Here is a 24,156-nt window from a genome sequence, read left to right on the forward strand (position 1 = left end):
AGGCAACCCATACCTGAACAAAAATCAGTTCTACAACATCTCCCTAAAGTAGTCATCCAGACTGTACGTGAAGTATCCCGTTCCATCTTTGGATAGTTCTAACTGTTAAGAAAGTTTTTTCTTCCTAAGTGAGTGTATGGAGTGTTCATCCACAGTGTAATGCCCCACACCTGTCACAGAGGGTGTATAGAGATCACTTTCTGGGCTGTCCCATTAACCTCAACCAGGCCTCATACTGGCAAGTCCCAGAATAAGACCACCACCATGAAGTTATAATCTCGACTCTCTCAGGGTCTTAGATGCTACTCTCTTGTGTAGAAATTCACTCCCCCTACTCAAAATTCTAGCTTTCAGTAACCCACTAATATACTTATATTCACAAACCAACCACTCATGTGGTAGCCTTTTAAAATCATAAACATAGCCATTTACTTAGCAATACAGAAAAAGAAATAACATCATAGATACTCATATTATAGCAAATACAGGATTAATAAAAACTTCAAAATCCAAATATAAGCCTGAGATACAATTTCCCACCAATGCATTCAGTAGGGGGTGCATTGAGAGAGTATGAAAATACAGAAATCTTCTAAGGACATATGAGTGAGAGAAAAGCAATGTGCTCTGGGAAACTCACAACTCTGAAACCATAAAGTTCAGTCTTATGTTTCTATCTTAAGAAATGTCAACAGAAGTTCCTTAGTGAACATAGCTTCTGTGTTGAACAGATACTAATGCTGCAACGCTGAGCCATATTGTGCTAGCTGATAGCTGACTGGGCAGGATGTCTCATCCAAACCAGTCCACTCACTGATGACTACTGGCTCCTTCCCTACTGGTTACAAAAACCCCTATGCCTCCCTCATCCTTTAAAAAGCCTTTACTAGATCCTACCACGCAGGCCAGCAGGTCTTTTATCTTTCCTCCCCTTCTCCACCACTCCTTAAGAAAACCATCTCCAATCAGTGCTTTTACTTCCTCTCTTGTCTCGCTGTCTTATAAGTTCTCTGCAATCTGGCTTACAAGTTCATCATTTCTCTGAAATTACTCTCTCTGAAGTTATCAGTGATCTCTTAATTGCCCAGTCTTATAGCCTCTTCTCAATCCTTACCTTTTTTGACTTCTGTGTAGCATGTGACACTATTGATAACTTTCTTTTCCTGGACACTCTCTTCTTTTTGCATTTTTATTATTATATTCTCCCTTGGTTCTCCTCCTACCTGGCAGTTGCTTCTTCCTTATCTTGTTTGCTGGCTTTTTATCCGTGTCAAGTCAACAAGCATTTATTAGCAACTACTAGGCTGCAGGTTCCTAACCTCTGTTTTAGGCCTTGTGCTAAGCACTGAGGATACAAAGATAAAAACAGAAGAAGCTCATAGTCTAATTGCAGTAGGAGGTGGGGGAAACACAACTTGCAAACTATATACAAACAAGATACATATAAAATAAATTGTAGATAATCTCATATGAAAGACACTGGCATTATTTTTCCCCAAAATTCAGCTTTCTTCTTACTTTCCAAACTTCTATCAATGGCAGTTGATATTAATGGCATCTCTTCAGTCACCTAGGCTCATAATCTCATTGTCATCCTTGACTATTCTCTTGGCTTACCTCATATATCTAATCCATTGCCAAATCTGTTTTTTTCTTTCTCTATCACATCTCTCTTTTAAGTCACCTTCTCTATATTCACCCAGCCACTGTCCTAGTTCAGATCCTTATCACCTGGACTATAGACATAGTCTTCAGATTAACTATCTTGACACTCAGCTGCCAAATTGATTTTCCTAAAGTATAGATATGGTCATATCACTCAACTCTACCCTTTTCAAAAAGCTCCATTGGGTTCCCTATTACCCCCAGGATCAGATAGAAAGTCTTTTGTTTGGCATTTAAAGATCATCACAATCTGGTTCCTTTCACCTTTCTTCAATTTATTCCAGAGCTCAGCTACTCATGAAGCCTTCAACTGCTAGCACTCCTGGACCCAATCACCTTGTATTTATTTTGTATATATTTAAAATGCATGTATAAATACATAAGGATTTCCCTCCCACCCAGAAAGGATGGGAGTTACTTGAAGGTAGTTTCTGTTCTATCTTTTTATCTCCAGAACCTAGCAAAGTGATTGGACACATAGCAGATCCTTGACAAATCCTTGTTTGATTGATTCTCTCAATGATTTTTTTCTTTCTTGCATAATACTTTGTACATGTTTTATATACTTAAAATATTCTGTTTTTGTATTGTAATCATTTGTATACCCTACCTATTGAACTATGAGCTCAGTGAGGCCAAGGATGATATTTATTTATTTTTTAGTACCTAGTCTAATATCCTGCACATAGTTGGCATTATGTTTAATAAACTAAGAGTAACTTGCAACATAGCTAATAAGTAGCAGGTGGTGGGTTTTTATCCCATATTTGACTCCCAGTTCATTGTTTTTTCTGCTATACCATGCTCTTCCTTTTATTTAAAAACAATTTTTAAATAAACATTTAAAGAAGTTTTAGAATAAGGGATAAATCATACAAAAAGGGGGGGCTTCAAGAGTAGCATGTTATATATGAGGTCAGATATGGTCACTATGTGCAGTGTTTTTACTTAATTATTTTTCTTTGTTATAAGGGAGGATTCAATTTGGGAGATATAGGTAGGAAGCACACTTTATATCAGGAAATGATTGTGATATCAAAATAAAAAGGCATCAATAAAATTTATTTTAAAGGAGAAGTGATTTGGAAGTAAATTGTAATGGTGATAAAACCTGAAGCTAGAATTAAGTTTTAGGTGTTTCCTCTATTTGCCTCACCAACTTCACCCACCTGATGCTACCTGTTTAAATTTTTTTTTTTTTGCCTGTAGGTGGAGAAGCGCTTGGAGCTGGTGAAGCAAGTATCACATAGCACTCACAAGAAGTTGACTGCATGTCTCCAAGGACAACAAGGGGTAGAAGCTGATAAACGATCAGTAAGTGACCTATTTCCAAGAATAGGTTGGATTTTAGCTACTAAAGCTATGTCAGTAAGCTGCTGATTTATTTCAGGAAGATTATTAAGCTCATGTTTTCAGAACCAAATAAACGTATCTCTTATAAAATCCAAGTTTACCCCTTTTTTGTAGGATTGTCATTCTATCCACATTCCATGTGAATTTTCTACCTTCCTCTTTCCTTGCAAGTAACCATTTGGCTCTTTACCTCAACAAAGGTAATGACAGTAGAGTTAAAAATAACAATAACAACAATAGTGTCACCTGTTTAAAGAAGTATGACCATATGTCATTTGCAAGGTTATATCTTTGTAGTTGTTGCTATCAAACTGTTGTCTCAGTCATAACACCTAAAGTGAAGTGTATGTTAATATTGAGAGAAATACTTGAATGTCATCATGCTAGGGTATAGCCAATTTAGATTTTTGGTGAGTAGATTAATGCTGGTGTTATTTTCCTACAGTATGGTCAGCTTAAAATCTAGGATTTTCCTTTATTGTTGTTCAGCTATTTTTCAGTCATGTCTGATTCTTTGTGACCCCATTTGGGATTTTCTTGGCAGAAATACTGGAATGGTTTGCCATTTCCTTCTCAGTTCATTTTATAGATGAGGAAGCTGAAGCAAAAAGGGTTAAGTGACTTGCCCAAGGTCACACAGCTACTAAGTATCTGAAATCAGATTTGAACTCACAAGGATGAATCTTCCTTACTCCAGGCCTGGCATTCTATCCACAGTGCCACCTAGCTGCCACCAGATTTTCCTTGTAAATCTTACATTTATATTTATAAATTTATTACACTGGGTAGACATCTACCTGATCAGTGGTATCTATAGAGAGAGAGCTCACTCAACCACATTTATATAGATATGAAGGGAATTTTTTTTTTATTTAGGAAAATCTGTCTGGTGTCTTCAGTGATTCAGTCTACTGGGTCCATTAAGTATTATGTATTTTAGTATTTTGCTATATGTCTGTCCCTGATCAGGGAGAGAGTAAATGTCATGGCTTAACTCTATCAACTGAGAACAACAGGACAATCAACTCAGAAAGACTTAGATACTCTGATCAGTACAATGATCCATGACAATTCTAAAGAACTCATGACGAAAAATGCTATCCATCATCAGAGAGAAAACTGATGATCTCTGAATTCGGGTTGAAGCACATTATCTTTCAATTTATTTTTCTTGATTTTTTTTCACAACATGGCAAATGTGAAAATGTTTTGTATGTATAATAAGAATCCTATTTCTTGCCTTCTCAATTGAGTGGGGAGGGACTGGAGGGAGAAAGCAAATTTAGAACTGAAAATAAAAATTCTAAAATAAAATTTACATGTCAAGAAATAGAAGACTTTTTTGAGCTACAGGGAAATGTTGATAAAGGACTTCTTTAGTTTTAGGATTATTTTTTAAACCTTTATGAAGAGTTTTCACAAATTTTCAGAAAAAAGATTACCAGACATTATTTTAACACTATCGTTCATAATCCTACAATCTCCAACCTAATGAAAATTTATATATTTTAGCAAATTAGGTTTGGTAAAAGAATTAGTAAAGAGAAAATAACCACAATATTAACTAGTTAACTAAACTTCAGTGTCTCCTTATTGCCATAAATACAGTAAAATGCATATCTACAATACAGGAATAAAACACAAACTGCTCAGCTGTTCAGCAACTAGTTGCAGCCTACCTTTCCAGACTTATTTTTTAAGTTAAATTTTGTTATTTTTCCAAAAAACAATTATTGTTTTTTTTCATTCCTACCTCCCACTGCCATTGAGAAAGCAAGAATAACAAAATTTAAGGTTATTTTTTAAAAAGAGAAGTAGTAAACATTAAACCTGTTTGATTCTTAAACTAAGAACCAAGAAAACAAAACTTCATTTAACAGATATATCTAGTGTTCAAACAACATGTTTCAATTTCATATGAGGGAGAGAGGGAAAGAAAGAGGGAGAGAAAAAGAATAGAAAGGAAGGGACAAGTAGATAATAAGAAAAAAAGAGTGCTGACAAATGATTATTAAGTGACCTGTTTTCCAAGAATAAGTTGGGTTTTTCTTTTATACCCATTGAATTTGAGACATAGCTTTCATTTGCAACAAAGAGACTTAAAGGAGAGACAAGAAGTAGGTCAAACCAGCATCACTATCATCTCAACTACTACCTCCTCTTGGATCCAAGGCTAAGAACTCCATGAATTTTGCTGCTTCTTAGACTACCACTCCTATTTCTAGCTTGGTTCCTACAGCTGTCATCAGGGTTAGTAACTTTCATGGAATGAGGGACACTAGCAAACAGATCTCTGCTCTTGCCAGCCCCAACTACTGACCAACTGTCACCAATAGGCAGGTAACCCTGGAATAACAGTGTTCCCTAAACCACTAGTCCTGCTGCCAACCATCATCTGAAAAGGAAACATCTGAGTATGTGTTATCTGTCAACTACCTCTGCAAATGCTGCAGCCCTTGCCTCCTCAGTAGCCATCACTGCTGAGGCCTGGGAAAGAAACTTCTTGCCACCAAAGACCATAAAACTGTCAAATGGTTCAACATCAGAGTGAAGAAAGAAGAAAAGCCTGTATATATGCAAAAATATTTATAATTACTCTATTTGAGGTGACAGAAAGTTGAAACCTAAAGGGATGCACATCAATTGAGGAATAAGCTGTGGTATATTAATACGGTGGAATAATATTGTGCGGTAAGAAATGAGGAAATGGATTATTGCAAAAGGACATAGATAGACATATGAACTGATACAGAGTAAATTAAGCTGAACCATAAAAATAATTTATACTATAATGTCAGCATTATAAAACTGAACAATTTTGAAGAATTTTATAAACTGATAAAGAATCAAATGAGCAGAACCAGATGAACAATTTATACAATAACAGTGACACTATAAAAACAGCTTTGAAAACTATAAGAATGATGATGTCATGATTTCAAAGGACTGATAATTGCCTATCAATTTATAATTTGTGCCCTTATCTTTGTGAGTATAAAAAAGTAGTGATCGTTACTTGTTGTGTACCATTGTCTAGTCAGTAAATAAGTAGAAGGAACAGTACAGGAAGAGTGCTACTTTCCTGAGGCTGATTCATAGGAAAGAGCTCAGGTGAAGGAGGGGAAGGGAAGAATTAAGTGCCTACTATATATTAAGGTATTCTGTAAAGTACTTTACAAATATTATCTTTTTTGATGCTCATAACAACCATCTGAGGTAAATCCTGTTATCATCCCCATTTTTCAGTGAGGAAATTGAGGCAGACAGAGGTTATGTGAGGTGCCTAGCGTCACATAGCTAATATGTGTCTGAGATTAAGGCCTTTCTGATACCAAGCCCACTTTCTATCTACTTCATTAAATGGCTACCTTTTGACAACAGATGCTTGCTGTATTATCACAGTTGGCCTATCAATGGAGAATACCCAGGGTAATTGGTAACCTCTTTTATAGCTTTTCCTACTCCACAAACATTTTCCTAGGAATAAAGGAAGATCTGGAGTTATAAAACAGTTCCTTCTCAAAGCTTGGCTTTTTTCAACCCATTTTTTTATAAGGGCACTCATTGGTGCTTACCTAAGATACAGGAGGGATAATTTATATATTTGTTCTTCAAAATTGTGCCTTTTTCCTGTGTACATCCCCATCACCTTTATGTTTCTTATCTTTTTTACATACACACTCTTTTTCTCTGCTTTTTCCTCTGAAATATAACATTTACCTTTATGTATATTTCAGAGTGGTTGATTTACTTTGGGTTTTGTAGGGAAGGGGGCAGAGTAGTGATATTACTGCTTTAATTTTCTGACCCAATACAAACATCTTTTTAATGATGATTTTTGCACATTTAACTTCTTGTTTCAATATGGAGTTGTTTCTCCATCAATAATAGAAACTTCTAGGTGGTTTTTGAGATTTTGCTCTTTTGCTCTATCAATTACAACCTTGGGAACATTTCTCACACCAAACTTTTGTTTATTTTTCAGAAAAAGTTACCTTTGACAGCACTGGCTCAGTGTTTAATGGAAGGATCAGCCATCTTGGGGGATGAAACTCTCCTTGGGTAAGGTGACGTTCTAGTCAAGTCCGTGCCAAGTCAATAGAGAAATCCTAAAACTGTATTAAGTGTGTTCTAGCAATGGTACTTTTCATGTCCTTGAACTTAACCATAGCATACCAAATGCCTTGAGCAGCTCTCTCAGTAGTAAGACTTGAGGATACTAGTGAGGGAAGGAGGTAACTAAAGTGAATGTTGCCCATTTGAAGATTGGACTATTGAAAAGGCTGTTTATTACCTGGCAAACAAGCACTTTCTATAGACCATGCAATTCAACAAGCATGTATTAAGTGACTGCTATTTTTAAGGTTCTGGGGAATATAAAGACAAAACAAAACAAAACAAAAAACCCCTGCTCTTACAAGCTTAAATTCACCAGGGTGGGGGTTGGGGAGGTGGAGGGGGAAGAAATGATTTGACTAATGCTAGTCCAGATAATGGGTTCTGTTATACTATTTAACCAACTCTTAATATATACAGATAAACCTTAGGTACAAAAAAGGGTAATTAGTCATTCAAGTACATGTAGTTTCTAATATAGAAGAACTTGAATTTATGGTATGGTTGAACTTTAAAAGATTATATAAGCCTCAATTTTAAGGTCTATATATATTTTATAATCATATGTTCCTTTTAACTTTACATCTTGTGAATTTTTTAAAGTTGAATGAAGCGAAACCTCAGTGTCTCTAAAAATAGTAGTTTATTTACAATTGCATATTGAAGTAGCAAGGGAGATTTGCATTATATATACATTTTTAAATCTTTTTTGACTATTAATTATATATCACCTCCATAGCTTACTTAGTGAAGGTCTGAAATCTTCTTTGGAGATACACTCTTTCCCTTAGAAATCACTGGAATTACTAAAATAGAACAAAATAGATCCTATTTGGAGAACTGTTTTCAAGTGCGTTTACCATTTTAAAATATTAATTCACATTTCTAAAAAAAACTTTAAAATTTATAGAGTGTTTTTCTCACAACTCTATAAAGGTATATACCTCACAATCCCATAATAGAATTAGTATCCCAGTTACACAGAAATTGACACTGAAGCTTAGAGTGCTTGAGTTGCTCATGGTTATACAGCTAACAAAGTGTTGGACCCAGGCCATCATGTTTCTTACCTGTTGGCCCTAACCTACTTGGTTTTCTTAGCCTCAAACAAAAAGATTTTTTTGTTCTGAAACTTGAGGTGGAAGAGGACGTGTCTAGAGAGCTCTCCTCTTTTGTGTACAGACAAAAAGAGGAATATGGCTGTTTGGAGCATGTGTACTCAGAAGATGTGAGGGCATTGTCTCTACCTCCTTAATTTCAGTCACATAGTAGGCCTTATTTTCCTCCACCCCCAATATGGGTTGATTTGCTTTAATTCTAGAAGTGAAAGGGAAAGAGTGAATTAGGAAGCGTGATCTCCAGAAAAAGCAAGCAGTTTTTTGGTTATACATTCTAATGAAGATTTATGCAGCCAAGGTAATGAGTGTTGTGGAGTTCTGTCCCTTTCTATTGACTCTTTAATTGTTCTGTTATTTTAGTTTTGGTTGTGGTTTTTTGCAGGAAGATGCTGAAATTATGTGGTGAAACAGAGGACAAACTAGCCCAGGAGCTTATCCATTTTGAATTACAAGTAGAGAGAGATGTGATTGAGCCACTGTTTGTACTGGCAGAGGTAAGGAATAGGGAGTGAATGAATACAATACATATGAGTGGGAGTGAAATAGGCTTACATCTGAGACCCTCTGCTTCAGAAGTATCTTCCCTTCCCTTTCTATATTTATAGCTTGCCTCCTGACATCAGTACTACAGGAAAATGAATATATTTTTCATTTATGATTTACCATAACAAATTATATTTTTTAAAAATAGTGATAAACAGTTTTTATTCAGGCAATGAAACATGAAAAATTAGTACCTCATTTGTGTAAGTATAACTCTTACAAATATTTACCTGATATATAAAATGGAAATTATTGTATGTATAAAATTTATGTACATGATCATTACATATACGATGCAGTCCTGGTAGGAGTCAAACAGCTTTCATTCCTCCTTATGGGAGGGTAATCAATCACTCACTGTATGGTAGTCATGCGGGCACAGCAGAAGGAGGTGTGCCATTAGGATAGTCACTTATTGGAATATGTTGCTATATGTGGAAATCTAATGGCAATGTACTCATGCTGACAGCAACACTGAGGAACATACTGGCACCTTTGAGAATTAAAAGGGGCATCTGGATTCTACCACATGGAAAAGATGACTCCAGGTTAGATTTAGTTAATACTTGGGGGTTGGCTTAGAGTTCCAGTTCTTATGTCTACAAGACTATTTGAATTAGCAAGTAAATACAGAAGGTTACAGTTATTAGCCTGGATGCTCCATGAAGGCAGGAACTATCTGAACTTGGATCTTCCCCAGCATCAACACAGACTTAATACATGTTTGTTAAACTGATTTAATGATTTGACTGGCAGAGAATTTTTTTTTCTGGTGAGGCAATTGGGGTTAAGTGACTTGCCCAGAGTCACACAGCTAGTGAGTGTTATATGTCTAAGGCTGGATTTGAACTCAAGTCTTCCTGAATCCAAGGCCAGTGCTCTATCCACTGCACCACCTAGCTGACCCAAGAGAACTTCTTTAGAATGGATTCTAGATGCCACTTCAGGCAGAGGGCAGTACAGTCTTTAATAGCTCTTAAAACAAAGAACAATTCAAAATACAAGGATGACATGCCAAACTTTAGAATATGAAATGATGATTAATAGATCAACAAGTAGATCAGTGTCTACTGAATAAAAGCCTTGAAGCCTTGATAGATATACAAATTATTTGTCAGTACTATGACTTCTTCGTATCAGTTTACTAAAGCTGTAACTCTCCCAGTTGGGGACTTTACTGTCAGTATAAATCTTCTCTATTTCCCTATGCCCCAACTACCACTGCCTTGTAAGAATGGAAAGGTAGGGAAGAAAGGAAGGAAAGGAAAGGGAAGGAGAAGGGAAGAAAGTGGAAGGGAAACAGGAGAGAAAAGGAAAAAGGAAATGAAAAGGAAAGGAAAGCGAAGGGAAAGGAAGGAAAGAGGAAAGGAAAGGAGAAGGGGGGGGGAAGAGACCTTAAAAAATCATGGCCTTAAAAATAATTAATTTAAATTAAAAATAAATTAAATTAATTTAAATTAAAAATGATTAAAAATAATCAAGCCCTTAGAAATAAATCATAGTTTATTCTTCCTCTCTGTATAACCCCTCCTTTCTCCCCACTCTACCTTCAGCCTCTCTATACAGCTTGGTGATTTGTCTGGTGCAAGTAAATGAGTAAATATTTATCTGTATGCCTGAAAATAAAGAAAATGTATTTAGTGTAGTTACTGGGAAATCCTCACCCAGAGATTAAATAGTATTTGCTTTTTGGATAGCTGAAAGGATATTTGGTCTTAGATCATAGTACTAAGTGAACCCAAAGTACATTACCTGTGCCTTATTATTGATATCAGGTCATGCCTGATAATGCATCCTTTATATTTAATGGCAATTGCCTTACATATTTTCTAACATTGTTTTAGATATTTTTGAAAAGATAAATATGTGGTCCATTTTTTCTTGCTTCTTTGATTTCTTGAATCTTTGGGCTTTTGCTTATATTGGATTATCCATCTCTAATTGTAATGCTTCCATTGCTTTTCTACTATAGATGAATGTAAGTCACTCATCTCAACCTTGGCTTTTGAAATGGAAATAGTTTCCTTAGGGTTGGTGTTAAATTTTTTAATGCTGAAATTTATTCATATTATTTCTTTACGTGAATGGTGATTTATTTCTATTTTTTAAGTTTATTTTGCAAAATCCTATTGAAGAAGAATGATCATTTTTAAATTGTTTTAAAAGTTTAAAAAAATTGAATAAAAAACCCACGTAACAAACAAGAATGACTTGCATAAAAATAATAATTTTAGAGTTTCTCTAGAAGGAAAAAAATTTAAAATCCCATACAACAAAAAAGAATAACTTTATTAGTTTTTTAAGCATAAAAAAGTCCATTCTTTAGAGAAATGTACATTTTGTTTTAAAAACTATTTTTCAGTAAAATGAATGGATCTGCATCCTGTTTAATGCCAACCTGCCTGAGACTTATTCTCTTGTCTTCTTAGTGATTCATTTTGAATTATGCCTCCATTTTGGATCTGCCTATCACCTCATCCTCTCTTTTCCTCTGAATGGGGCGAGGCTGCACTGTGAAATTGCAGTCAGAAAAGACAAAATAGGCCTAACTGAATAAAAAGATCTATATGGAATTTTATTCTGGCAAGCCAGCAAAGTTCCTTTAGCAAACCTATAGTTATAATTCTCACAGATTCATGTACATTGGATTCATCTGGATTTTATTTTTCACTATCAACTTTTTTTCAAGTTTTTTTTTGATGCTTTTTATTTTTACATCACAGCTATGCTCCAATATGCTCCAAACTTCACCCAACCTCCATTGAACCTTCTGCTGTAAAAAAGAAAAAGAGTAAATCAAAGCCAACACTATTATTTATTATTATTGCAGGTGGAAATCCCAAATATTCAAAAGCAGAGGAAGCATTTAGCAAAGTTAGTGCTGGACATGGATTCTTCACGAACAAGGTATAAAGGGGACAGTTTTTGATGTCTGGTTTGTGCACTAGCAGATGATTGTGCTTAAATTTAAGGATGCTTAGATGGTGTTCGTCATGTATTCATCCTGGGCTGGGGCATAAAATGATAGGCAGTATAGTCTTTTAACCTGTTATGATTCTTAGATGTGTAACTTAGATGTGTAAAGCCAGTTAAGTGCAGCTTTTTTCCTCTGATTGCCTCTCAAAGTCACCAACCTCTTTTTATTTTGTGGTCAAGCGTCAGAGGCCTGACATTTCAAAATGATTGGTAACACCCAATTATTAGATGTGATTGTATGTGATTGTATGTGATCACATTTTTTTTTCTATGTTTCTTACACATATTTTCCTGTCCTACTGGCTTGTGTAGGTCCTGGGATGGGGGGGGGGGAGGGAAGGGTGGAGAAAGGTAGCTTACAAGTCCATGAATGTAGATATAGATAATATGCTATAGGGTTTCTACCCTACTGTCTTCCCTTTATATTTATATTCCCTTTATATGTTCCCTTCCTGTTTGATTTTGAAAGAACAACTTGGCCTGTGGTTGAAGGGATCAGAATCTATATATCACCCTCAAATCCTCACTATCTCTCACCCCTTATATCCAATCAATTGCCAAAGCTTGTCTATTTTACTTTTATAATATCTCTCATATAGACTCCCTTCTGTCTTTTTTACTTTTTTTACTTTGACATTGCCACCACTCTGGTGCAGGCCCTCATCATTTCATGCCTGGACTATTGAGATAGCCTATTGGTGGGTCTCTGTCTACTGCAAGTCTCTCCCCACTCCATTCCACCTTCCACTTAGCAGTCAAAGTGATTTTCCTAAAGTTCAAGTTTGCCTGTGTCACCTCCCTACTCAGTAAACTCCAGTGACTCCTTTATCAGCATCACATCTAGCCTCAAGTGTAAAGTCCTCTGCTTGGCATTCAAAGACTTTCATAATCTGTTCTTCCACCTTTCTAGTATTCTTATACCTTACACTGTCACCCCCAGTCTTTTCCATCCAGTGACATTGGCTTCCTTGATGTTCCTCAAACAAGATACTCCATTTCCTTCCTAACTCTGGGAATTTTCATGTAGGGTGTGCTCTCCCTCCTCATCTCTGCCTTCTGGCTTCCCTGGCTTTCTTCAAGTCTCAGCTAAAATCATACCTTCTACGGGAAGCCTGTCCCAATCCCTCTTAATTCTAGTGCCTTTTCTCCAATGATAATTTCCAATTTATTCTGTTTAAAGATTGTGTTTTGTGATTCTGGCATAAGAAAGTTCCTTCTGGGAGAACATTGAGTTACCCTATTGACCTTTGCTTTGTACAACTGGGCTTGCGCTGTCATATTCCCCCAGCATAGGTGTGTCCACCAACAGGTTAAGCTCTAGTCTAGGTACCCAGTTTATGTCTAAAGAGGGGCCAACAGACCAGCCAGATACATTGGGGAAAACAACTCCTTAATGAGTTTGGATGCTGAGAATAACATGTAAAACAATGGAAATCAGTTCAGTGCAAAGCTTTATTGTAAGCAATGGGGAAGAGGGGGAAGGAGAGAGAGAAAAGGGGATCCAATATGCAACTCAAGCATATATACTAATACAGAGTATAACTCACGTAAGGGTGGTGCTGTGTCCATTCATTAGGAAGGGGGTTCCCCAGCAAGAAGGGATGCTTCTGCTCGAGGGGAGGTTGTGTTCCAAAGTGCCCTTCTGCAAGTGAGGTTCTTATACTTTGATTTTGAGTGGCCCTCCCTAGAGCTGGTCAATTTGCATATCAGGGGGCAGGGCAAAATACTATTTTGGAGGTTCGTTATCAGGGAGAAAAACAAGCTAGTGATAGACAAAATTATTATTTGGGGAACACAGCTGTACTAACCTTTGAAAAATATTGTCAATATATTTCCATGATTATTTTATAAGCTACAACCTCCCTTAAGGGGAGACTCTTAATAGTGGTCTTCAAGACTGATTTAAGACCATTAACAAGATCCACTAGGGCAGTGGTAAGTAGGCCTTATAGAGGCAGCAACAAGAAAAGAGAAGGTTTTAACCTAACATCCTAAACTAATGACCTGTCTAGTGGTCTAGAAGGTCCTAGAGAACAACATACACAAGATAAAGAGAATCAGTGTCAAGAGCCCTCCAGGTCCAAGTTCCTCAATTACCAGGGAAGCACCTGGAGAACAGATCATTCAGACAGGCCGAGGGAGAGGGAATGAATCTGAGTTATGAAGTCACTGAACTTGTTGACCAGGATCCTCAATTCAGTCTGTATGTTCATAGACCTTATGGGAAAGATCTATCCACATGCAATAGGAGGAGTTAATGAAGGTGCAAACTTCCACTTGGTCTACAAACAGATAGTCTAGGGCCAAACAATGGTCCATAACCATGGCCCCAAGTGTTCTCTGACCTCAGCTAAGGTGTCAAATCCTTTGGCATTTCATGATCTGTTCCTTCAAGTATCTGGTGAGCACCTCCTGCATATCTCTCAAACATCTATGCATGTCTTTTTTGGCCTTTCCCCAGGACTTAAGCCCCAAGGAGGGCTCTAACTCTAGTCTAGCCTCCATGCCTCTTTTGTGCCTGGACAAGGACCAGGGCTTCAGGGGCAAGTTGCATGGCCTCAGTGGAGTTATCTAAGGTGTGGTCAATATCCATGGTAACAAGTGTGCAGGTTAAAATTGCCCAAGGGGCACAGTGTGGAGACAAGGTGTGGATGTAGATGTAGGCAGAAAAAGTGCACAGGTCCACCAGGTGCCCAAAGGGTCCTGGAGTTGGTTCTTGTTGATCCAGATGTGTAAGGTGATACTCCATGGTTGAGTCCCTGGGGAATGTGCCTTTATGGCAAGCAGTTGTAGGTTGTGTCCAATCAAATAAAATTCGCATCTCCCAGGGGTCTTGCCCAGTAGATGATGCACCTTTGAATTTGATTGGGGGCAGGTAATGGGCCTTGGAGTGCTGACTGAAAACTGAATGATGTCTTACCTGTTACCAGGGCAGGTTTGTGGAGGTATTTCCTTGACCATCTCCAGGTTCTGGGTCGCTTATGGAGATTCTCTAGGTAATGCTACTAAAAATTGTTAATGATAAAACTTAGTATAATTTAGTAAAACCTGACAAAATCTATTCAGATTGGCCTTCCAGTAATTAGTTCATGTGGCAAAAACTACTTCAGACCTTATGGAATTAACCCCATGAACAACAGAGTTATAGGAAGAACATCAAAGTAGGCTTTACAATAAGGTACCTTATACTTGCATCCCATTATAGTAGCTGAGAGAGGCTGGAACATTGCAGCAAGACTCACTGGAATTTCAGTAGACAGATCCTGGAAACCATCACTATTACGTAGCTAGAAAGCTCTGCGGGTTCAAGTAATAGAACTGTATCCTTCCCTTTGATCTGGAATTCTTGCCCTGGTTATTCTTTTATAGGCTTCTGACTATACTACAAGCTGGATCTGATACCCTGCTGCATTCCTGAGATAACAAGCCTCACAACTGCTGCTTCCTTCTGCACTTGCTCATTGCTCAATTCCCAGGGTAGGGCTCAGAATTGTACCTAACCCTGGAATGCCACTCCTAGATGCAGGTCCCTTCCTCGTTTTGTTCAGAGCCTGTATTCTATAACTGAGCTGCAATTTGTCACTTGTTCCTGCAACCTATTCAAGTTTAAGCCCTTGTGTGCTAAAGTTTTAAGCCCTTGTGTTCTGGATATGGGACCACTTCTCGCCCTATACATTATGCTCCTGGCTAGACCCTCCAGTGTTTCTAGTATCCACAGACTCTTTTTCTTTCTCTCTACACTAACCTGGGCTAGAAAAATGAGTATGATTTTTCTTGGATTTCCCTATCAAGATTCAGTCTAGTACATTTTCTAGATATATTTGGAGAAGCTGAGCAGGTCAGAAGGACGTGGGGTACTTCCTGCTATTCCACTGTCTTGGTTCTGCCTTGCGTAATTATATCTTTACTGAGATACGATAAGCAGAACTGCACATTGTCTTCTGTTTTATATCATGTCGTTCAGTCATTTCGGTCATATCCTACTCTTCATGACCCCATTTGGAGTTTTTTGGTAAAGATACTGGAGTGGTTTGCTATTTCCTTCTCCAGCAACATTTTACTATTGAGGAAACTGAGGCAAACAGGGTTAAGTGACTTGTCCAGTATCACACAGCAAGTACATATCTAAGACTGGATTTGAACTCAGGTCTTCTTCACTGGAGCCCCATCTATCTGCTGTACCACCTAGCTGCTCCATGTTACATCATAACTTAATATAATCCTACTACATTTCTGACTTTTGTCAAACTGGTCCACAAATTGACTCTTACAAATTTACCCTTGAGTCTATCCGATCCAAGTAATTTATCAGTGATTCCTCATTTAGTTCAATATTTGTTTTTGTTTTTAATAGTTTCCTAATTTTAATTTTAAAAATAATTATGCTTGATTTATTTTAGCATCCAATTTAAAGTTTTTTTGAGTTCCTAATTCCGTCCCTCCCTCTAGCACCTCCCCCATCCATTGAGATAAGACAAGCAATACAACATCAATTATACATATGAAGTCATGCATAACATATTCCCATATTAGCCTTGTTGCAAAAAAAAAAAAGCAAGAAAAACAAATTGAAAAAAGTATGCTTCAAGTTGCACTCAGAGTTAATCAGTTCTCTCTCTGCATGTAGATAGCATTTTAGTTTGTGAGTGCTATAGAATTGTCTTGGATCATTGTATTGATAAGAGTAGCTAAGTCTTTCACAGTTGATCATCATTATAATGTTGGTATCACTGTGTACAGTGTTCTCCTGATTCCACTCACTTCACTTCACATTAATTCATGTAAGTCTTCCCAGGTTTTTCTAAAACCATTCCCTTAATAATTTCTTATAGCACAATAGTATTCCATCACAATCATGTATCACAACTTGTTCAGTCATTCCCTAAATGATAGGCATCTCCTCAGTCTCTGATTCTTTGCCACCACAAAAAGAGCTACTATAAATATTTTTGTACAAATAAGTCCTTTTCTTTTTCCTTTTATCTCTTTGGGATGCAGAGGTAGTAGCTGTATTGATGGGTCAAGGAGTATGTACAGTTTTATAGCCCTTGGGGCACAGTTCCAAATTGTTCTTCATAATGGTTGAACCATTTCACAATTCTACCAACAATGCATTAATATCCCTACTTTTTCACATCCCCTCTAGCATTTATCATTTTTCTTTTCTATCATGTTAGCCAATCAAATAGGTGTGAGGTGGTACCTCAGAACTGTTTTAATTTGCATTTCTCTAATCAATAATGATTTAGTGCATTTTTATGTGACTATTGATAACTCTGATTTCTTCTTCTGAAAAACTACCTTTGATATCCTTTGACTATTTTTCAATTGGGGAGTGGCTTTTATTTTTATAAATTGTACTCAGTTCCCTATGCATTTGTCAGAGAAATTTGTCAGTAAAGCGTTTGTCAGAGAAATTTGCTGCAAAATTTTTCTCCAGTTTCCTGCTTTCCTTCTAATTTTTGCTGCATTGGTTTTGTTTGTGCAAAACCTTCTTAATTTCATGTAATCATCATAATATGTTTCACTTCCTGTGATCCTCTCTATCTCTTGTTGCTCTGTCTCTTCTCTTATCCATAGATTTGATAGGTATATTTTTCCATGCTTCCCTAATTTGCCTATATCACCCTTCATGTCAAAATAACATACCCATTTTGACTTTATCTTGGTATTTAGATGTTGGTCTGTGCCTAGTTTTTGCCAAACTACTTTCCAGTTTTCCCAGCAATTTTGGGCAGATGAGTTCTTGCCTTAAAAGCTTGTATCTTTGGGTTTATCAAAAACTAGAATACTATGGTCATTTACTACTGTATATTATGTACCTAATCCTATTCCACTGTTTTACCACTCTATTTCTTAGCCAATACCATATTGTTTTGATGATTGCTATTTTATAATATAGTTTGAAATCTGGTACTGCTAAACAATCTTTCCTCTTATTTTTTTTTTCATTGATTCCCTTGATCAGGGGTGAGGAACCTTTTCATGCTGGAAGGCTACATTAATATTTAGCTGTAATCAAGGCTGCATTCAAGAAATTTCAATTAGATATACTTAAAAATGTACATTATTTTGTAAAAATCTAAGTACTATGTACTTAATCATTTCAAAAAATGAAAACTTTTTGTTAATTTTAAAGTTAGCTAACCTTTTAAATGACTTTATTGTGTCTTCTTTTTGTTGGAAAGTATTTGAATGTTTGGTTGCAGCATGGAGATCCACAGTTTCAGTTGATCCTCTAGATGGACTTTAAGGGCATCTTGATTTGGGTTAGGTAGGAGAATGTAGATTCACCCCAATAAGTGGTTGAAAAACAAGAAAGTATTTTTCGGGCATGTTGCCAAAGGCATAGGTTTTCTACTGCATTTTTCCATATTTTAACTGCATCTTTCTTAGCCCCAAACAGTGACTTTAAAATGTCACCTACTGAGAGCTCAATAAGTTCCATCTGTAGTTCTCTAGCTGCCTTGGTGATATCAACTAGGTGAGGCTGAAATGCTAATTTGAGTGTGATGTCATGATTCTCAAAGTCAGTGAACCTTTCATTGTATTCTCCAATTATTAGGTCTATAACAGCTATGTATTCTTCAAATGATTTGCATATATCATCCTATTCATCAGTGATCTTTTCTAATTGGGGAGAATGTTCATCCGAAATTTCCTTTTGAGGAAGTATCGATAACTTTTTTCAAAATGCTTGGATTTTTTCCTTACATATCATATACAGACTTAATTTTACCTTGCAAGGAAATATTCTAGTCATTTTGATTTGACATGATAGCAGCATTCCTGTAGAAATCTTTTAATAATTCACATTGCCGATTCTGTTCTTCATAAAATTTAACAGTCTGTTCTTACAGAGATAAAATTTTGGTCAGCACCTGTCCCTGCAATAGACAGCCAACACACTTTAGAATGATACAGCAAATCCACGCTGAATATCTCATTGTTCAACTTTAGCATGTTATGAAACTGACGATGCCATGTAGCATTTGCATGAATACAGTTAAAAATACTTATAAATTGTTGCAAAGTGTCACTTCACATAGTAGCTTTAGCACAGAGATTTTGCTGATGCAAGATACAATGAAAAGAAATGAGAGCATCTGGATCTGTTAATACTTTCTCTATCTGTGCAATAAACCCTTCATGTTTTCCTGTCATGGAATGTGTACCGTCTGTACATACACTCACTAAATTTGCCAAATTTAGTCCAACTTTACAACATTTATCTTGAAAGTTGTTGAAGGTATCTATTCTCTGTGTTCTGTTCACAAGAGTGTCCAAAGTGAGTAACTCTTCTTAGCAAAGAAAATCTTCTGTTATGACCCGAATGAAATATAAAACCTGCACTTGCGCTGAGTCAGTAGTTTCAGTTGATTCATCCAAAGCAATTGAATAATATATATTTTCCTGTCGCAGTATTGCATGAAGTTATTCTGTTAAGTTGACGGCTAATTCATGCTGCTGATTAGTTGTAGTTTTCCTTGAAAGAGGCATTTTACCTTGAGACATTATTGGGGTTGAAAGCATCCTACAACTTCAACAATGCATTCTTTCACAATTAAAAAAAAAAATTAGTGTTCGTTTTCAACATTCACTTGCATAAGATTTTGAGTTCCAAATTTTCTCTCCATCTCTCTCCTCCCCCCAGCCCAAGATGGCGTGAAATTTGATATAGGCTCTATATACACATTCATGTTGAACCTATTTTCACATTTGTCACGTAAAGAAGAATTAGAACCCATGGGAGAAACCACGAGAAAGAAGAAACAAACAAAAAAGAGAGAGAGCAAATAATATGCTTTGATCTGCATTCAGACTCCATTTTTTCTGGATGTGTCATCATGAGTCTTTTGGAGTTGTCTTGGATCCTTGCATTGCTAAGAAGAGATGACTCTATCAAAGTTATTCATCACACATTGTGGCTGTTACTGTGTACAGTGTTCTCTTGGTTCTGCTCATTTCACTCAGCATTAGTTCATTCAAGTCTTTCCTGATTTTTCTGAAGTCTGCCTGCTCATCATTTCTCATAGCACAATAGTATTCCATTACATTCATATACCGCAACTTGTTCAGCCATTCCCCAATTGATGGGCATCCCCTCAATTTCCAGTTCTTTGCCACCACAAAAAAAGCTGCTATAAATATTTTTGTATATGTGGGTCCTTTTCCCATTTGTATGATCTTTTTGGGATACAGCCCTAGAAGTGCTCTTGCTGGGTCAAAGGGTATGCACATTTTTGTAGCTCTTTGTGCATAGTTCCAAATTGCTCTCCAGAATGGTTGGATCAGCTCACAACTCCACCAACAATGCATTAATGTTCCAATTTTTCCACATCTTCTCACATTTATCATTTTCCTGTTTTGTCAATCTGATACATGTGATGTGGCACCTCAGAGTTATTTTGATTTGCATTTGTCTAATCAATAGTGATTTAGAGCATTTTTTCATATGACTATAGATAGCTTTAATTTCTTCATCTGAAAATTGCCTGTTCATATCCTTTGACCATTTATCAATTGGGGAATGACTTGTACTCTTATAAATTTGACTCAGTTCTCTATATATTTTAGAAATGAGGCCCTTATCAGAGACACTGGTGGTAAAAATTCTTTCCCAGTTTTCTGCTTCCCTCTTAATCTTGGTTTCATTGGCTTTGTTTGTGCAAAACTTTTCAATTTAATATAATCAAAATTATTCATTTTGCATTTCATAATATTCTCTATCTCCTGTTTGGTCACAAATTCTTCTGTTCTCCATAAATCTGACAGGTAAACTATTCCTTGCTTTCCCAGTTTGCTTATAGTATCATCCTTTATATCTAAATTGTGTACCCATTTTGATTTTATTTTGGTATACAGAATTTCTACATCTCTGAATGGCTTCCCTTTTTTCCCCGAATACATAAGCTACTTTATAAGTTGCTTCAGTGGTATTATTTCTAGGTCTTATTGCTACTTGAAAGAATTGTCTTTGCTTTTCCTTTTCATCTTTTAATTTCTGCAATACGACCATTTGTGTCTCTCCCTCTAAAACATTTGTGGTCTTTATGAGTGTTATAATGCTAATGAACATTGAATTTCTTTAATCTTGATATTGCATTATCACAAAGCAAGCAAATCACCCTATCTATAGCAGAAACAAGATAATATTGCAGTTCCCAATCCTCATTAAAAAATCTGTTTTCTTCCTTCAGTGTTAACTTGGTCTTCTTTGACATGATGGGCTGTTAAGCAGATAGAATTAAAAAAAATTGTCAAGCTATGCAACTATTCACAAATTCCACTTCAAACTGAAACACACTGTACCATTGTCAAAAGCTGATAACAGACTGGTATACTCGACCCTTGTAAACTCTAACCAACCAGCCTCATGCAGTAGTGGCTTCAGTCAGGTGGGGAAAGTGAGAACTAAATAATGAACATAGCAGCTGTCAACTTTACCCTTATGGCTTACTAATGTTTTAATTGTGCTGGTCAATCTAGCAGGGTTATTTCATTGAAACTTATTTTATTCTTCGGTATTTTAAATATGTTCATTTTAAAAATAAAAAATATAAAAGACAAACACAAATAATAAAAAAGATTTGTTCTGTAAAATTTGGATTCAGTCAAAAGAGCACATTTAAGGACCTAGACTGGAGGTTCCCCACCCCTGCCCTTGATATTCTTTACCTTTTTTTCTTGCAGATGAATTTTGTTATTATTTTTTCTAGTTCTAGAAAAGAATTCTTTGGTAGTTTGATTGGTATGCCACTAAATAAGTGAATTAATTTAGGTAGAATTGTTAGTCTTATTATATTGGTCTGGCCTATCCATGAGCAATAATATATTTTCAGTTGCTTAGATCTGTCTTTATTTGCATGAAAAGTGATTTGTAATTATGTTCATATAGTCCCTGGCTTTTTCTTGGCAGGTAGGCTCCTAAGTATTTCATATTGTCTGGAGTTATTTTAAATGGAATATCTCTTTCTATCTCTTCCTGTTGTGTTTTAATGGTAATACATAGAAATGCTGATGGTTTGTGTGGGTTTATTTTATATGGTAGAATTTTACTAAAATTGTTCATTGTTTCAACTAGTTTTATTAATTGACATACTTAACTATACCATCATATCATCTGCAAAGAGATACTTTTGTTTCCTTATTGACTATTCTTATTCCTTCAATTTCTTTTTCTCATCCTATTGCTATAGCCAGCATTTCTAGCATAGTTTTGAAAAATAATGGTGATAATGGACATTCTTGCTTCACCCCTGTTCCTATTAAGAAGTCTTCTAGTTTATCCTCATTACAGATAATGGTTTTAGGGTTAGGGTTACTTATTATTTTAAGAAAGGCTCCATTTATTCCTATGCTTTCTAGTGTTTTTAATAGGAGTCAGTGGTTGAATTTTGTCAAAAGCTTTTCTGTGTCTATTAATATAATCCTATGGTTTTTGTTGTTTTTCTGATTGATATATTCAATTATGCTGAAGTTTTCTTAATATTGAATCAGTCCTGCACTATCTATCTAGTAAAATCCCACCTAATCATAGTGAATTATTCTTGTGATATATTGTTGTAATCTCCTTGCTAGTATTTTATTTAAAATTTTTACATCAATATTCATTAGGAAAATAGGCCTATAATTTTCTTTCTCTGTTTTTGCTCTCTCGAGTTTAGGGATCAAAACCATATTTGTGTCATAGAAGGAATTTGATAGAACTCCTTTACCTATTTTTTCTTGTAGTTTATATAATATTTGAATTGATTAAATGTTAGTATTAAATATAGTATTCTAATTGATTAAATGTTAAATGTTTGGTAGATTTACTTGTAAATCCATCTGGTCCTGGAAATTTTGGGGAAGGGGAAAGGAGCTCATTTATAGCTTGTTCAATTTCCTTTTCCAAGATAGGGTTATTTAAGTATCTTCTGTTAATCCAAGCAATTATATTTTGGTAAATATTCATCCACTTCACTTAGGTTGTCAGTTTTATTGGCATATAATCAGGCAAAATAGCTCCTAATCGTTGCTTTGATTTCACCTTCATTGGTGGTGAATTTACTGTTTTCATTTTTGATACTGGTAATTTGGTTTTCTTCTTTCTTTTTTTTTAAAATACAATTAACTAATGCTTTTTCTCTTTTATTGGGTTCCCCTCCATAAAATGAAGTCCTAGTTTTATTAATTAGTTCCATGGTTTCTCTGCTTTTTTACATTCAATTTTATTACTCTCTCCCTCAATTTTCAAAATTTCTTTTTTTGATGTTTAATTGGAGAACTTTAATTATTTTTCTAGTTTTTTTTTTAGTTAAATGCCCAATTCATTGATCTACTCTTTCTCTTTATTACTGAGGTAAACATTTAGAGATATAAATTTTCCCCAAGTACATCCCACAGGTTTTCTATGTTGCCTCATTGTTGTCATTATTTTTAATGAAGTCATTGATTATTTCTATGATTTGTTCTTTGACCCACTCATTCTTTGGGATTAGATCATTTATTTTTCCAATTAATTTTAATCAATATTTCCAAAACCTTTTACTGAATGTAGTTTTAATTGTATTATATTCAGAAAATAGTGCATTTTATTAGTTTATCATCATCATCATCATCATTATTTCTGCTTCTCTACATTTGTTTATGGGGTTTTTGTGCACTAATGCATGGTCAGTTTTTGTGAAGGTATAGAAAGGGTATACTCCTTTCTATTCCCATTCAATTATCTCTTCCAGTCTATCATATCTAACTTTTCTAAAATTCTATTCATTGATTTAACCTCTTTCTTATTTATTTTATGATTAGATTTATCTAGTTCTGAAAGGGGAAAGTTGAGGTCCCCCCCACTAGTAAAGTTGTTCTATTTCCTCTTCCATTTAACTTTTCCTCTAAGAATTTGGATGCTTTGCCATTTGATGCATATATGTTCGGTATTGACATTACTTCATTGTCTATAGTACTTTTTAACAAAATCAGTTTCCCTGATTATCTCTTCTAATTAGGTCTATTTTTGCTTTTGCTTTGTCTGAAATCATGATTATAACCCATGCCTTTTTTACCTCAGCTGAAGCATAACAGATTCTGCCCCAGCTCCTTAGTTTAGTTCTGTGTTTATGTCTTTTTCTTTCATGTGTGTTTCTTCTAAACAACATACTGTTAGATTCTGCTTTTTAATCCGTCCTGCTATCTGCTTCTCTCTTATGAGTGAGTTCATCCAATTCAGATTCACAGTTTTGATTATTAACTATGTGCTTCTCTCTGTCCTGTTTTCTTCTGTTTATCCTCTCTCTCTGTCTCCCCTCAGTTCTGTTTTTTTCTGAGTAGTGCCTCCCTTAAAGTCTTTGAAAACCGAGAGAGAGAGAGAGAGAGAGAGAGAGAGAGAGAGAGAGAGAGAGAG

The 24,156-nt window shown here is 35.7% G+C and overlaps 1 protein-coding gene across 5 annotated transcripts in view; it reads left to right on the forward strand.

Moving 5' to 3' along the window:
• Window positions 1–24,156, forward strand: part of ARHGAP44 (Rho GTPase activating protein 44) — a 163,663-nt gene that overhangs the window by 34,553 nt on the left and 104,954 nt on the right. For all 5 annotated transcript variants that reach the window (XR_003568110.1, XR_003568111.1, XM_027850203.1 and 2 more), the window contains exons 3-6: window positions 2,875–2,979; window positions 7,004–7,080; window positions 8,635–8,746; window positions 11,626–11,702. Coding sequence is in view for 3 of the 5 variants with exons in the window: in XM_027850203.1 (XP_027706004.1) it covers window positions 2,875–2,979; window positions 7,004–7,080; window positions 8,635–8,746; window positions 11,626–11,702 (371 nt within the window). In the remaining 2 variants the exon portion in view is untranslated. The remainder of the gene's footprint in view (window positions 1–2,874; window positions 2,980–7,003; window positions 7,081–8,634; window positions 8,747–11,625; window positions 11,703–24,156) is intronic.

The sequence above is a fragment of the Vombatus ursinus genome, unplaced genomic scaffold, assembly GCF_900497805.2.
Source record: "Vombatus ursinus unplaced genomic scaffold, bare-nosed wombat genome assembly UNPS02008996.1, whole genome shotgun sequence".
Lineage (NCBI taxonomy): Eukaryota > Metazoa > Chordata > Mammalia > Diprotodontia > Vombatidae > Vombatus > Vombatus ursinus.